The sequence below is a fragment of the Orcinus orca genome, chromosome 15 (genome assembly GCF_937001465.1).
Source record: "Orcinus orca chromosome 15, mOrcOrc1.1, whole genome shotgun sequence".
Classification (NCBI taxonomy): Eukaryota; Metazoa; Chordata; class Mammalia; order Artiodactyla; family Delphinidae; genus Orcinus; species Orcinus orca.
This window is the reverse complement of record NC_064573.1, coordinates 73,335,727-73,352,121: the sequence shown is the minus strand read 5'-3', so window position 1 is coordinate 73,352,121 and position 16,395 is coordinate 73,335,727. Positions and strand designations below refer to the sequence as shown.

The 16,395-nt window shown below is 51.0% G+C and overlaps 1 protein-coding gene and 1 non-coding gene across 8 annotated transcripts in view; both read left to right on the top strand.

Moving 5' to 3' along the window:
- BICDL1 (BICD family like cargo adaptor 1) overlaps nucleotides 1-16,197 on the top strand; it is a 96,476-nt gene extending 80,279 nt beyond the window's left edge. For 6 of the 7 annotated variants that reach the window (XM_049698624.1, XM_004281433.4, XM_033408596.2 and 3 more), the window contains 3 exons: nucleotides 5,658-5,788; nucleotides 11,703-11,823; nucleotides 14,682-16,197. In XM_049698624.1, coding sequence (XP_049554581.1) covers nucleotides 5,658-5,788; nucleotides 11,703-11,823; nucleotides 14,682-14,843 — 414 coding nt within the window. In that variant the 3' untranslated portion in view covers nucleotides 14,844-16,197. Of the gene's footprint in view, nucleotides 1-5,657; nucleotides 5,789-11,702; nucleotides 11,824-12,639; nucleotides 12,749-14,681 lie in introns of all 7 variants that reach the window. The other variant, XR_007471922.1, reaches the window with a different exon arrangement.
- TRNAW-CCA (transfer RNA tryptophan (anticodon CCA)) lies at nucleotides 125-197 on the top strand. The gene has a single exon. It is a non-coding gene; the product is annotated as a tRNA-Trp (tRNA).
- Nucleotides 16,198-16,395: the final 198 nt, after the last annotated feature.

The window sequence follows — 16,395 nt, the reverse complement described above, 5'->3', positions numbered from 1 at the left end:
AGGACCCCTGTGAGTTTCCCTCTCCCACGTCTCTTTGAGAAGCAGCTCTCCTCTGACAGATCTCAGGGGCGGTGACCTAAAGTTGAGGTGAACTGGGTGTCTTCAAGAAAAGAAGCCTGGGACTTCCCTGGTGGTCCAGTGGTTAAGACTCCGCACTCCAATTGCAGGGGGCCCGGGTTTGATCCCTGGTCAGGGAACTAAGATCCCACATGCTGCGTGGCCACGAAGAAGACAGTCCTCTGGTTTAGGCCAAAGTGAAATTGTCAGGGATAAGAATAGCTTGACCCTCCATTTCCTCCAGCGACACACTGCCCTCTGCAGAGCCCAAATAATTGGGTGGATTCTGACAGTTTAAAGTGCCATAGCTCCCAGGACGCTTATTGATGGTTTTCCAGCAGCTTCTGAGCAGGGAAGTTTGCAAACCGAGGAACAATTGATCTTTGCAGGCCTGTTCTCCCTTTGTAAGTGCCGTCACCTCTGCCAGCCTGTTTTTCAGCTTTAGAGGCACTTACTGCTGCTCTCAGTGTTCCTCTCCTGTTTGATCATGATCTCATCTCTTAAGAACACTGGAGAAGGACATCTATATTCTGATCTGAAAAGTTTTAAAGGGCTTAGGAGCAGCCCCACCCAAAAAGGAGCTTCTAAAATCTATCCTAGGAGATAAATAAACGCTCTTCCCTTTGACTGGGGTCACGTGTGGAGGTTCTGTCCCACTTGTGGGGGACACCAGACAGGTACCATTTTAAACCCTACCCCCTTCTTTCCTTGTCCAAAGCTAGTCATCCCTTCCTGCTACAGGAAGAGATTGCTGAGAGATGGAATTTAAGCCTGGCTTTCACTTCAGTCAGTATTTCTTAAATTTAAAGGAACTTACAGAAATAAACTCCTGCCTTTTTTTGGTTGTACCCATTAGACTTTCTAGTATTATTCTCTTGGAAGATATTGTACCCCCAGCCATTACTGCTCTCTTCTTCTTGTGAATGACCAGATAAGGAGGACAGGAAGATGCTCCTGAAAGCTGTATTTTGTTCCTGGCCAACCCCTGGGAAGTAGGGTTGGGAAGCCAAAGACATTCTTGTGCCTAAAACCTAAGACCCTCAGGTGGTCGTTCGTTTGGCTGGGGCAGGGTGGGGGAGTGTCACACCTTCCAAACTCGAAGAATAAAATGCAAGAGAAAGCAGATATAAGAGTTCTTTGGATTAATAAAAGTCGCTTTGTTGCTTCTCTGAATTAGAAAACTGGAAACCCGAGAGGGCATTATTGGGTTCAGAAACATTAGCAAGGTGGAGGTTGCTGAGAGTCTGCTATGGAACTATTTAGGAGACCATCTCTACCAGGGAATTTTCCTTAAAAGTTCAACTGATAACTGGTTTAGGTCAATTCCTGTGGATTCCCTTTCAAAAAACCTCATCAAGCAGATGGTTACGCTTGGTCCCAAATAGGATATAGAATTGGGCCTCTGCCAGGGGTCATCTCTTCCTTAGTCAAAGCTGCAAACCTCTTAGCCAAGCCGTCCCTTGGGAGTAACATTGACCTCCCAGGGCAGTGAATGGGATGCGGGTTGAATTACCAGGACAGTGGAAATGGCAGCCATCATGGCGGGCAGAGGTGCCTAGTGCAGTTAGCTCAGCGCAAGCCTGTGCTGCCCGAGACCTCGAGAGGCGCTGGGTGGATGTGACAAGGCCTCTGCACTCTAGGGCCTCTCACTATCATGAGGGGAGTCAGGCCAATTTTGTACCCTTTGGGGAGCAGGGCCCAGACAAGGTGGCGTGTGACCGAGGTTCCAGCAAATGGATCCTAGACCATGGTCTGACCTCGCCCATGATCCAGCCTCCACTCCCACTGCTTTCTTTTCTCTCCTGGAAGCTAGGCCAGAGGTAAAAGGTATGGGGCCTGGAAGGTGAAGTGCCTGCAGTACCCCACCCCCTCAGAGGCCTACCCAAATTTTAAAATAAAAGAGAGCCCAGGTTTAATTTAATTGATAATTACTTGTTTGAGGCAGAAACCCATAGCCAGACCTGAAGACTTGCCTCCTGCCCTCGTGATGGCCGTGGAGAGCTCCCTGCCCACGCATTCAGCCTTTTCTCCCCCATCCCTGCAGCTCTCCAGTGAGCGCTGCCCATGGGGTCTGGAGCTGCTGCCGGGAGCCAGGGAGGACCTGCAGAGCAATATGAAAAGTAGTTATTCTTGGCTCCTCGCCAATTCCCAGGCCAATAAGCCAGGTCGGGGGAGGCACAGTAAGAAACACAGTCCCCAACCCGGTCATTTGGCTCCTTTATGCTTGACTGAAGCACATGCCAGTTACTGCAGGGACATGAAAACTCTGGGGAGTGTGTGCTGGGAGCAGTTGAGGCCCTTACTAATGAGATCTCGGTGACCCCTCCTCTAAAATCTCAGCAGGTTCTCTCTCCTCCATCCTCCTAGCCACTGTCCCATTTCAGACCTTCGTTCTTTCACACCCTGCCTTTGGTCCTCACTTCCCAGCTGATTGCCTTCCCCCAGCCCAGTCACCCTTCCATATGATATGGATCCATCTTTCTGAAGCACAACTTGAACATGGGACACCGCTTGCACGTTCTAGATTGACTTCCCATCATCGAGTAATGGGAAGCCTCCAGCCCTCTTGGCACCACGGTCTGGCTGCATCCAGCCATCCAGCCTCCATTCCTGTTGTTTCCATCTCACCTCCTTAGCTTTAGCAGAATTGAATGTAGGCTACAGATGGGCGTGGCACAGGCTGCCCTTGTGTTCCCACATCTGGGTCTTTTCTTCCGCTCTCTCTGCCTGGAAGACTCTCCCCCATCACCTGCACATACAGCCCAGCCCTATCCTTCAAGTTCCTGATCAGGTTTCACTTCCTCCTCAAAACTCTCTTGCTTCCCTTCCTCAGGGAGCCCCCCGGCCCTGCCTTGTCATGGTTACGCTCACTCCCATCTCATCCTCCCAGTCCAGCCTTAGACCCCCCGCAAGAACAAGCTCAAGGTCTGACGTACTTTTGTCTTCTCCTAAAGCGTCTAGTGCAGCACCTTTCTTAGAGCAGGCATGCAAATGATTGTCAGCCCTGGATATATGACTTCAGGATGTTTCCTTTGATGCTATTCAATCTCGAGGACACCCACCTTAATGGGGAAAAGTGGATTTAGGGGTGGCTGTAACGTAAGTCAGCAGATAAACCCAGTGGGTCCTCATGACAGCAGGAAGGTCTATATGGGGGGAGGAGGGGGAGGCACTTACACCCTGAGCGGGGCCCTTGATGTTATTTATTTTGTTTGATCCTCACAACAACTTGATGGTGGGGAATAGTTCTTTTTTTTTTTTTTTTGCAGTACGCGGGCCTCTCACTTGTTGTGGCCTCTCCCATTGCGGAGCACAGGCTCCGGATGCGCAGGCTCAGCGGCCATGGCTCACGGGCCTAGCCTCTCTGTGGCATGTGGGATCTTCCCGGACCGGGGCACGAACCCGTGTCCCCTGCATCGGCAGGCGGACTCAACCACTGCGCCACCAGGGAAGCCCAGAATAGTTCTTTTTATTCCTGCTTTTTATGGAACTTATGTGCAGCTCAGAGAGGATAAGTCCTTTGTCACTCCTAAGCTGGCAGTCTCTACCTTGATCAGGTTTTCCAGGCCAAAGCAAAAAGTTCTTGTGGAGTTTTGTCTGGAGCACATTAAATGTTGGCATTTCCTGCCTAGCATGTAGTTCTGTCTGTCACTCACTCAGCTGGCAGAACACCTGGCTGTCCCACAGCTGGCCTGAGGCCACATCAGGGCTCATTTGGTCTGAGGAGGGCTGGCTGTTTCTGCCAGGTGCTTTCTGGGTCTTGAGTTCTGGCCTACCAGGCTGCGGAACCTGCTAAGAATAGGGTGAGGCTGGGCTTCTCACCTGTTGCCTCATCTGCCTCAAGGCTCATTGCACCTGCATGCCCTGGCCTGTGCAGTTGCCCAGCCTGTTCTTCCCTAAGGCTTCTCACCCAGCTCACTGGAGCTGTCCCTGCCATGAAAGCACAGAGCACCAGGTACATTCCCTACCACGCACCTGAGAGTACAAAATCCATTGCCCATAGCGACAACAAATTGTCCTGTATACCTCTTCATTACTGGGTGTCCTCTGATTTGCTCCTCAGTGGCTGCTACCCCAGGAGCTGGCAACTGTGTTGCCTCAGCTTGGGGGGGTCCAAAGTACCTCCAGGGAAACTTGCTCTTCGGCCTTAGTCCTGGGGCCTTTGCTCAGCTTCATTGTCTAAAGATGATTAGACCTGGGCCTTGAAGAGCAGAGGAGTGTACAGAAGGTGATGTCTGTCCCCTTGTGGGAGGGAAAGACCTGTATGGATGGATCTCCCCTTGGAAAGATGTAAAAGTGTGTGTAATATTTAATAAGAGGGCATGGTCAGGCATCCTGACTCTAGTCTGATCCTATCAACTGAGACGAAGGGCTCCCCGCCTTCCATTCATTCAACAAATATTTATTGAAAGCTCTACCAGGCAGGGTTTCTGGTTGCAGACAACTGAAACTCGCTCTGCTTGACTTAAGCAGAAAGAGAATATATTGGAATTAAATCTGAAATCTTACAGAATCAACAGGAAGGCTGGAGAACTGAGCTCCAAAACAGGAAGCCATGGGGAGTGGGGCAACAAATCCATTTGTTGTCCATGTACTAACTTCCCAGTGGCCGATGGCTTTGCTGTACCCTCAAGAGCTGCAGCCCCAGCTGGGGGACCAAGGCGCCTAGGAAAGGATGTCTCTTCTTTTGGCTTCCTTAGTGGGAGGGCATGCTCTGCCTCCTACCAAGGTCCATGTAGCCAGGAATGCCCCAGATAGGAAGGGATTTTGGATGCTGACTAGCCCAAAAATGACAACTGTCTACTGCACAAGCATTTGGGATTAAGCATTGTATGCACTCAGGCTCTGAGACACACAGATAGATAGGGCACACTTCTCGCATGGCAGAGCTCAAGGTATTCAAGGGGTTACTCTGTACAGTGGGTGGGTTAAGCTGTGGTCACTGAGGGAGCCCCTAGGAGGGACATCTCACCACCAAAGGTTGACTGCCAGTGAATGGGCTCTAGTGCCATTCACTGAGGCATGGACGACAGAAAAGGTAACAGGCTTGAAGTGAAAGGTGATGACATCATTTTTCTGTCTAAATTCCATGTAGCTTTGACCTGGGGAGCTGAAGGAAGAAGGTGAAAGAGCCAGGCTGCGTCAAGTGCTGTCACAGAAATGGGAGCCAGGTTCCAGGCTTTGGGACCAGCCAGGGGCCTGTGAAACACAGGGCAGTGTTCCATGTTGAGTGGAAGATGGCTAGAAACAAAACTTGAGTCCCTACCCCCAAAAATGTGTTTCAGTGCCCTGATGCGTGTGTGGCCTTCACTCATTAGGTCCCTGAGAGTGCCTTGAAATGAAGGAGGTGCTGTGCTCTGTACAACAGGGATCTGGCCCCAGGGCTGCAGTCCAGGGCTGAGCTCTTCCCTGGCCACTGAGCTCCAGCCTAGCATGAGGCCTCCTCTCTCCTGGAGCAGGGGGCAGCAGGAAGTCACCAGCCTGCCCTGCACATAGGCCCTGAGCCTGCCTGGGCCTTGTTCTTTCCTCCCTCTTGGAGGGAAACACCCCAGGCCGGCAGCAGTGGTATCATCATGTTTATCCCCTTCGTCTCTCATTAGGTGACACTGCTGAGTGTGGAGATGACTGCGTTGAAGGAGGAGAGAGACCGACTCAGAATGACATCTGAGGACAAGGAACCAAAGGAGCAGCTTCAGAAGGCCATCAGGGACCGGGATGAGGCCATCGCAAAGTGAGTGGGCACCACTTGTTTAACTGAAAGTAACATGAGTATGTGCTCAATTTTAAAAGTTAAATCATACAGAAGAATAGAAAACTGAAAGTGAGAGTTTCCCCGCTACCCGCCCTCACTCCTAATCCCATTCTTCTTCACAGACACTACTGGTAAAAGTCAGGTATGCATTTTTTGCAGCTTTTTTCCCTATGCATATACAGGTGTACAATATAGTTTTTGCAGATTTCTTTAAAAACATCAGTGATGGGCTTCCCTGGTGGCGCAGTGGTTGAGAGTCCGCCTGCCGATGCAGGGGACGCAGGTTCGTACCCTGGTCCGGGAAGATCCCGCATGCCGCGGAGCGGCTGGGCCCGTGAGCCATGGCCGCTGGGCCTGCGCGTCCGGAGGCTGTGCTCCGCGATGGGAGAGGCCACAAAAGTGAGAGGCCCACGTACCGCAAAAAAAAAAAAAAAAAAACATCAGTGAGATGTTGCTCCACATGTCTTGTGTTTTTGTTTCCACTTATATCTTAGAGAGCTTTCCAATATCATTATATACCTCAACTTTTTAATTTTTAGGTTTTTTGGTTGTTTTTGTTTGTTATTTTATGATATTTTATTTATCATTATAGACATCTTCAAGCATACACAGAAGTGAAAAACGTAAGATGAATTCCGACCTATATACCTCTGAGTTTCAACACTAACCAGCATATGGCCAGTGTTGTTTCATCTATAGCCACCCACTTCTTCCACCTCCCCTCTGGACTACGTTAAGGCAGATCACAAGACATTGTGTCATCTCACCCATAAACACTTTCACATAAATATCAGAAAAAGATTCTTTTTGTAAAACACACACCAGAATTATCACACGTAAAAAAGCTTAAAACAATTTCTTAATATCATCTAGTATCCAGGGTTCAAATTTCCCCAGTTGTCCCATAAATGTATTTTTTAAAAAATATTTATTTGGCTGTGCCGGGTCTTAGTTGTGGCACTAGTGATCTTCGTTGCCATGTGCAGGATCTTCAGTTGCGGCATGTGGGATCTTTAGTTGTGGCATGTGGGATCTTTAGTTGCAGCATGTGGAATCTAGTTCCCTGACCAGGGATCGAATCCAGGCCCCCTGCATTGGGAACGTGGAGTCTTAGCCACTGGACCACCAGGGAAGTCCCATAAATGTCTTTTTATAATTGATAAGTATCAGACTCCAAAGTCCACATACTCTGTTTACTCGTTATGTCCCAAAAGTCTGTAACACTTCCCCTTCCGTCTTTTTTTTTTCCAATTTGCATTTATTGAAGAAACTGGATCTTTTATCTCATAGTTTTTCTGCATTCTAAGTTCGATTGCATCCCCAGAGTGTCATTTAACATTTTTCTCTGTCCTTTATATTTGTAGTAAACTGGGTCATTTTTTTTTTTTAACATTGTAATTTCACTGTTTCTTTTTGTTTTTAATTATTTATTTTTGGCTGTGGTGGGTCTTCGTTGCTGCACGTGGGCTTTCTCTAGTTGCGGTGAGCGGGGGCTGCTCTTTGTTGCAGTGCACAGGCTTCTCATTGCAGTGGCTTCTCTTATTGCAGAGCACGGGCTCTAGGCGCGTGGGCTTCAGTAGTTGTGGCACGCAGGCTCAGTAGTTGTGGCTCTCGAGCTCTAGAGCGCAGACTCAGTAGTTGTAGCGCACGGGCTTAGTTGCTCCACGGCATGTGGGATCTTCCCAGACCAGGGCTCGAACCCATGTCCCCTGCATTGGCAGGCGGATTCTTAACCACTGCGCCACCAGGGAAGTCCCTGGGTCATTTTTAAATAATGTTTTGGGCTTTCTCCGGCAGAGAAGAAGTGCATAAATGCATTCTTTTACATTCAAAATATGTGGCGGTACATAAGCAAAGAACATTTACATATTCCCCATTCCCCTGAAAATTATTTATCACACACTCAATCTGCCGTATACACTGAGTGTGAGGAGGTAAAAGGTACTAAAAATGCACCTGCTTTGGGGGCTTTACAACACATTAATAACAACATTTGTGCATCACTTTACTACTTACAAAACACTTCATCCTTTCATCATCCCAGCCACAGCAAGAAGTAAAATTTTTAATCCCAGTTTTACAGATGAGGAAGTTTCCCGGGATCACAGCCAGTGCTGATCACTGGCCTCCACCTCAAGTCTCTGACTCCTGTTCCACATCCTTTCCCCTTACCTCAAGGCTGCTTGTCAGGAAGCTAAAATGAATTTATTTAAAACAATTTGTAAATAGATACTATTTGCCTTTTTAAAAAGTAATATGACACATTTTAATTTCTGACTTTAAAATTCACACCTTCCCACTTTTCACTTCCATATACAATTGTCCCCTCCCCTCCCTTCTGTTCTCTTTAATCATTTCCATCATCTCCGTTTCATAGTTTTACCTTTGGGTCCCCTTGTCTATCTGGTCAGAATCTCGTATCAGGTTGTCTTTCAATTTCCAGTTCATTTTGGAATTATCCTTAGTGAGGCTCACAAACCTGTGTTATCTTTGCCATTCCTGGTGGATTTAGTTACTGAATACTTGAATAGCAGTGTGATACTTTGGAGTGAGACCGTACTTTTATGAATAACAAAGGATGAGATTGTGCCAAACAATTAGGGAATAAAATGGTAAAATTAGGGTACTAATTGTCGAAGCCCAATGGGAATAAGAAGCAGAATAAGTTAGAAGTAGAGTCTAGTTGGTCACCTTCTCTCAGCTAGACAGGCGGAGGAGAGCTGACCATCAAGCTCTGACCATACTCTGTCATCAGCATGGGAGGTGGGAGATACAGCCAGAGAAAGTTCCAGGATGCAGGAGAGCAGAAAAAACAGTTGTCCAGTCCCCTCCCTTAAAATAAGAGCACCTAGGTCTGACACTTGGGTGACAGAGGAAATCACCAAATCTACCTTGAAATGCGTGTCCTTTCCTGCTGCCAAAGAAGGCCCAGTTAACCTCCTGGGGTCTGACTGAACAGATTTGCACACTCTTCTCCCTGAGTAGGGAGAATTCTGGAGTGAAGCCCCTGTCCTTCCTGGACCCTGTAAAACAGGGCTGGCCCTTAGGGAGGTAGATCACTCCAGGATAGTTCTTTTTCTGTCCCTTAGACGTGAAATTCTGGGTATACAAAAATTCAGACAAGAGACCTAAGGAATCATTCAATGTGGGGGAATCACATATATGTATAGGACCATTAAGAATTTTACAAGATTCTTTCATATACATCATCTCTGATCCTGGCTGTGCTTTAGCATCATCTGGGGAAGTCTCCCCCTGCCAGAGCCCTCTCCAGAACAATTCAGTCTGAATCTCTGAGTTTGGGGCAACTTCTTAAAAGCGTCCCCTTACGCCCACCCCCTTATTCTAATGTGCAGACAGGGGTGAGAACCCCCCAAGAAAAATAACTTCCCTCTCTTCACTGGACAGCAACAACCTTAAGGTGTTCCTTATCCTATATAATAGGTGAGTTTCAGCTAAGTTAAGTAACAATTTTATCTCCTTGCAGGTGAAAGGTCCTCAGTGAAAAAAATCCAGGGCTAGCAGTCTGCCTTACAAAAACAAAAAGGAGTCAGTTGCTAGTGGTTTCATTTAAATAAGGAATTCTTCTAGCCCTTTGAAATATTCCTTTTTAAAACTGATTTAGGGACTTCCCTGGTGGTCCAGTGGGTAAGACTCCGTGCTCCCAATGCAGGGGGCCCGGGTTGGATCCCTGGTCGTGGGAACTAGATCCTGCATGCATGCTGCAACTAAGAGCCTGCATGACGTAACTGGGACCTGGTGAAATAAAAATATTTTTTACAAAAACATTAATGTATTGATCAGGGAGTTCTGCAGCATTGCTTTCCTTGTCTGGGGTTTCCCATGAACGAGAAGCACCAAGATTCCCTGGTGAGCAAACGTTCCGGAGGGTGCAGTCCAAGGCTGTGACACCTAGGTCTGCAAGGTGGACCCAGCTCGGGGGGCTTTCAGGAAGGAAGGGGACCCCTCGGTGCGTGGCGGGCCGCAGCTGCTGCTGGACCTCTGCCCCTCCGCCAGCAGCATTACTCAGCACATTCTGGGGTCTTCAGGCTGTTCGTGGCGACACCTGCCGGGAGACGCCTGTAAGCTCAAGAGGCTGCCCTGCCGCGGGGCACTAGGGGTTTGCGTTGATGTTCCAGGACTGTGGGGTTGGCCAGCCGGGCGTCCATGACAACCCGCACCTTGCAAGGATTTCCGCAGTTTGCGGCCAGCCAATGGCAGCGGGCGTGACGGGAGCAGCGTGCGGCATTTGAGATGCCGGAGCTGATTGGACAGGCTCGGCTCCTGTCCCTGCAGCTGCAGTGCGGGTGGGCGGTCCTGGTGTGAGAGGTCTGGAGCGGCTTCTCTAGGAAGAGTGGGCGGGGAGCCGTTCTGGGGACCTTGGAGTGTCGGGGGAAGTGACCGATTGCTCGGTGGACTTGAGGCCAGAGACGAAGTGCTGGTCGCGCGGTGGCCCAAGCAGGTTAACCCAACTGCTCTGGCTTCCGGCCGCGCTTAGCTTTGATGTGAGCTGGGCAGCTTCTGCGGTGGGTCCTCTCAAGGCCATGCACATTGGTCGCTGGTTCTGTGCGACGAGGAGTTTTGTTAGTTTTGCCCTTTTGAATGTGAAAGGTAACGGTTGATGGACTTCCCTGGTGGCACAGTGGTTAAGAATCCGCCTGCCAATGCAGGGGCCACGGGTTCGAGCGCTGGTGTGGGAAGATCCCACATTGCGGAGCAACTAAGCCCATGCGCCACAACTACTGAGCCTGCGCTCTAGAGCCCATGAGCCACAACTACTGAGCCCGTTCACCTAGAGCCGATGCTCTGCAACAAGAGAAGCCACTGCAATGCGAAGCTCGCGCTCCACAACGAAGAGGAGCCCCCACTCGCCGCAACTAGAGAAAGCCCACACACAGCAACAAAGACCCAACGCAGCCAAATAAATTTATTTAAAAAAAAAAAAAAGGTAACGGTTGATGAAGATAAGGGCTAAATAATGCTCATTTTGGCAGCTGGGCAACCAGTGCCACCTAGCAGAAGCTGCCCAGCTAGTCTCTTGCATTTTTTATTCCCATTCCCTGGCTCCCCAAAAATTGTCCTTTGCGTTGAACAACCATGATTTAGGAATGTTGGGAAAGGTGCACAAAATAATATGTAAAACATGAAAATGTGAAAATACAAAATGCAAAAGTGTGGGAGCAATTACCCATCAGTGATCCTCATCCAGAGATAACCAAGTAGACATTTTTGTGTATGACCTTCAAATACAGGAAAGTTTTCTTTTACAAAGCGTGTATCATATGTGACCTTGTTTCTTGTTTTTTTTCTCCGCTCAGCATGCATCAGGAGTATTGCCCCACTGTCAGTAAATATACAGTGTCGTGGTTGTTACTGGTGACTGTATTCCATCATATAATTTACCCTAACTGTTGGCTACAACGATTAGCTAAGCTGTGATGATCACCACTGTGTGGCTGCCTTTGCACACACCCCTTAAAGGGGGGATTGCTAGTGAGAAGGAGAGCACTAGGAGGTTAAGTCCAACTTCCAAGGGGACTGGCCTTTTGGGGGAAAAATTAGTTCCTTAGTGCTGTGAGGCCTTTGATCTCTGGGTTCTAGTCCTGATTTAAGTGTCATTCTTTTTTAATCACTTCTTGTTTGAGATGGGATGACAGATTATTCCTTCACCTACAGGTTGGTTATGAAAACTGAGAAAATGTATATGCAAGCATATTGCAAAACTTTCCAACCCTCCACAAGTAACATCATAGTTACTGTTACAGTTACTGTTTGTTGTGAGTTTGGGGTCAGAGGCTGTTTCCTCATCCTGAGGACTCCAGGTGCCCCAGGCAAAGAACCTGATGCCTCTGGCACAAGGTGTCCGTGCTCACCCTGGCTTGTCTGTTTTCAGGAAGAACGCTGTGGAGCTGGAACTCGCCAAGTGCAAGATGGACATGATGTCTCTGAACAGCCAGCTACTGGATGCCATTCAGCAGAAACTGAACCTCTCGCAGCAGCTTGAGGCTTGGCAGGTAAGGGAGAGTCTCTGAACCCAGGCTGAGTGTAGGAATGAGAGCTTGTTACTGGAGGGTCCCATGCGTGTGGGGTGAGCAGTAATCCCAGTCTTCACTTGATGAAATTCAGGGCTCGCGGTCCCCCAGTCCCTGGGGAAGAATGCCTAAAGGAAGATGCTCTCGAGAGCAAGGAACCCCAGGCTGTGCCGACCTCTAGGCTTGGAACAGGGGCCTCCTTCAGCTAGTTGTCCTGGCTTTGTTTAAATTAGCTAGAAAGAAACGGCCGTTAACGTGGAGGGCCCAGGAAGCCTTATATGACTGACTGAAAATTCACAACTGGATGTTTGTAGTTCAGCCATCCTTGGGTTGCCAGCAGCTGATGCTCTTCCCTTTCTCAAAGGCCAGCTTCCTTTTTTCCAAAGAGCACTGTCCCGGCACAGGTCTGGGGAAAATGAGTCAGTGTGTCCGTCTCTAGGGCCACAGTTGTCAGAGTCCACTCAGCCAACGTGGCTGCCCACTGGGCCAGGGCCATACTTGCTTTTTGTTAATGAGGTTAGGGTAGTACAACTTCAGAATGTGGGTGTAACCATTCTTGTTTCTCCCCAAGAAATCCTAACCAGATAGATGAAAAGTCCCCTTGGGCTTTCCCAGGCAAGCCCCACATGGAGGGCAGGTTAGAAGTGACTGTCCCTCCAGGGCCCTGCCGGGCTGGCCGCAGGAGCACTGGCTTCCCCCCTAGAGAGCTGCTCCCTGGCTCCCTGCCTCCTGCCCCAAAGCCAGCTGCTGTTTCCTGGCTCACCGCCCCTGTTCTTCTCTCTTTTCTCTCGGCTACAGTTTGCTTCCTCAGGGCTTTTTACTATCTGGCTCCTTTGGTTTCTGATCTAGTGGCCTTTCTCAGTTCCCGTATCAACAGCTTTAGTTGTACACCCCTCCTGCCTTTGAGGTGAGATTGAGCCCTCATCCCCCCACCCTCTTCCCTGCCACCATCGCAGTCCCGCCCCTGCCGCCTCCCTTGTGGTCCACCGTGTTGTGTGTCGGTGCCGGCGTCATCTCCGTACAGCGTGCCATGCCATCGATCGAGCGGCCTCCCTCCTCCTTCCACTGTCACATCCGGTGAGCGCGGCAGCAGGTGGCCCAGTACTGACAGGCTGACCTGTCTGGCCCTGGTTTCTTGGTTCCACCTCCTCATAAATGGGTTGTTTTATAGAAGTAACGGCCAGCATGGAATTATGAGCAGCTCATGCATGTGTGTGTACGAAGTTTTGAACTGATATATTTCACGGAATTATCTTGATAAATCTTAAAGTATAAAAAAAATGCAGTTTGCAATGTACCAGAGAACACTTAACAACATAGATTTTTATGGAGCACTTCCCAAGTACAGGGCACTGTGCTGAGGATTTGACACGACACGGGGACCTTCAAAGTAGGGACTATATCTCATTTTTGTGAGGAGGAGGAGGAGAGGTGTAGGTAGGAAGTTGAATATGAAGAGAGGAGGAAGGCAGGAGAGCAGGACGTGAGCAAGGGGTCCACACCCGCCGCCACCTGGTGACCTGGTCAGGAAAGTCCCTTTGTTTCACACTGAAACTTGCAAAGACATTTGAGTGACTGGTGAGAGCTTAGGTGAGTGTGTAGGAGTGGTGGACAAGCTGGTCAAGCTGGGAGTGGGGCCCAGCCAGCCCACTTCCTGTGCTCACCAAGTGAGCAGCTGCTCTGGGCTGCTGAGGTCATCTTCCCCGACCTCAGGAAACGCCCAGCCTGAAAGCAGGCCTCACAGTCCTGTGCATGAACAGACACGAGCAGCTGATTCACTCCAGCATTCGGCCCAAGGCTCGGTCTTTTCACCAGGACATCCCAGAGCCCATCGGGTTCAGGGTGAAGGAATCAGGCAGATGCTTGTGTTTCCGGCTGATGTTACTAGACAGGGCTGCTTTTGATTCTAAACCAATAGTTTTCATAATATGTTAGTGGCGGAACGCCATGGAATCTTGCACAGACTCAGAATCTAGCAAGTAGAATGGAGAGTGGAGCTGCTCCGTCCGTTAGCCACTCTGTGGCGTAAAAGCTGATGTTCCGTATGGTGAAGTCAGGGAGAAGGGGGAGTTTTCTATGCAACTTTAACACACCGGAGGGGAAAGGTGCTACCCCATTGAAGAAGCCAAGGAAGTGGGCGTAAGTTGGAGCAAGACAAGCCCCGAAGATGGTGATGGCCCCTGGCCTCTGCCAGTGGGGGCCGAGCGCATGGTTGGTGGTCAGCGAGGACGGCACCAGGGAGCCTGTGACCTCGCACGTGGGCCTGCCAGGGGTGCATGGGCATCAGCAGTTCAGGCTGGTAGTAATTTGAAGGGGATGAAGGGGCAGGAAAAGCCCCCTGTGGCCAGGATGTTAGGCTGGAGAGCTGGCAAGCTGAGGCCACCCCAGGGTTTGGTGGGGGGTGGGTACCAAGTGAGAGGTGCCCACCCAGACCCAAGGGGACACAGGAAGCAGGACAGAGAGGGCCGGTCACAGGCAAGGCTGAGCACTGGTGTGGGCTGGCAGGCTGGGTGGAGAGGCAGACAGGCAAGTATCAGCTGCGGCCATCCTCTGGGCCCACAGAGACACACCTGGTCTGCGGGGTCAGCCGAGGGAGTAATATTAGTGAGAAGCCATCCCAAGCGCTGAGGAGACTGGAGGTGCCGCGTGGCTACTGTTGTGTCCCCGCACTGCATCCACACTTGCTGCTTGCTTGGTCGCATCGGGGCAGCCGTGGCTGCAGCCGCTCACTCGTCTCATCCCTCATCCTCATCTCTCGTGCTTCCTACATTTGCCACCTCCCCGCCCACCCGCAGCGCCGGGTCAGAGCTGCTCAGCCCCCTCCGCTCTGCCCTCTGCAGGATGACATGCACAGGGTCATTGACCGACAGCTGATGGACACGCACCTGAAGGAACAGAGCCGGCCTGCTGCTGCCCTCTCCAGGGCCCACGGCTCGGGGCGTGGCGATGAGCCCAGCACCGCTGAAGGCAAACGGCTCTTCTCATTCTTCAGGAAAATTTAAACTGGGAGGAGTCAGGCCAGCAAGGATGGGTGCACTGGAGGCGACTGAAAAGGGGGCATGTGAGCAGTGCACCATGTGTGCACACCAGACCCCACCCCCGGGCCAGGCTCAGCAGCCGCACTGCCCACCCACACAGGGGCCAAGTCGTCCAGGAGGGCCCACTCGGCCTCAGAAGGCTGCTCTCAACAGAGGGATGGGCAGGAGCCTTGTCCCCACAGCCTGGGCTTCCCTGGGATCCGCTGCTGTTGAGCAGGGCTCGGACTGCCTCCAGAGTGGCCCCTTGGTTGGGCTCTGCTGCTCAGACCTGATGGATCACAACCCACCCCGCCTACCCCTCAATGACTCCCGTGCCCAACCCCAAGCACCGTTGCCCTTCTGCTTTGGAATACGGGGAACGGAAGAAATGGAGGCCCTTTCTGCATGCCTCAGGAGGCCCTGGCTGCCCCCAGCTGGTCTGAGCCATGGGGGCCTAGTCCTGCAGGGCACCAGGCCTCAGCCTGAACCCCACCCTCCAGCAACGCCTGGCCCAGGGAGGAAGCGGCCCCTCACCCGCGTGCATGCACCTCTGCTGGAGCATCTACGGGCCAGGAGCCCCAGCCTGTGGGGCCTGACGGCTAGGGCTACGCTCGCACTCGGCCACAGCGGGCCCTGCCGGGGCTTGGCTAAGGCCACCCCGAGCCTAAGAGGGAGAAGGGCCTGCCCCAGCCCCTGCCACTGCTGCCCTCCCTCCCCGACCCCCTCCAGTGCAGGCCTTCCTCCTCAACAGGGCCCTCTGGAGGCTTAGCCCTCAGTCCTCTCCCCTTCCTGGCGCCAGGGCTGAGAGGGGTCTGCTCCTCCCACAGGCCCCTGGCACCCCTTACCTATTACAAGTTCTTGGCTTGGCCAAGCAAGTCCAGGCCACAGAATGGCTCCAGAGGGGTCTGTGGTCAGCCATTCCACCTCAAGGGCAGTGTTGGCACCACGGGGTGGACGCCTCCACATGCTGCCCACCAGGCCCACAGAAGGACCAACCCGGCAACCCGACTCCTGATCCTTCCTCAGCGACCACTTCACCTTCTCTGCTGAGGCCCTGACTCAGAGGCACCCGGACTGAGCCAGCCCGCAAGCCGCTTTACAAAGGCTCGTCTCCCTCCCTCACAAGGGAAAAGCACAGCAGGGATGAGTGGAAAGAATGTACCTATAGATATGTACATACCACAGTGCTGTAATTTTGTATGTAGCAATCATGTAAATACATGTATGGATTTTATAATATACATATTATATATGAATCTATAAAGGCATATTTTTAGAAAAACAGCACACCACTGCTTCTTTTGAAAATAGTCTCAAGAATAAAATGAATTTCTACAGAGCTTCTCGCCTCAGTCACTGGGTACCTAGAGGGGGTGTTTGGGCAGAATGCAGCTTTACGTTTTCAAACCGCTGGCTGGCTGGCTGTGAAAAGGCAGTGATAGTGAGTCACCCATGCACCTGGGAGGTCACCTCATGCGTTGGTGCAAAATCAGTGGATTCAGCCAGGAAAAGGCACCTCCCCTGGAGAGTGGAGGCA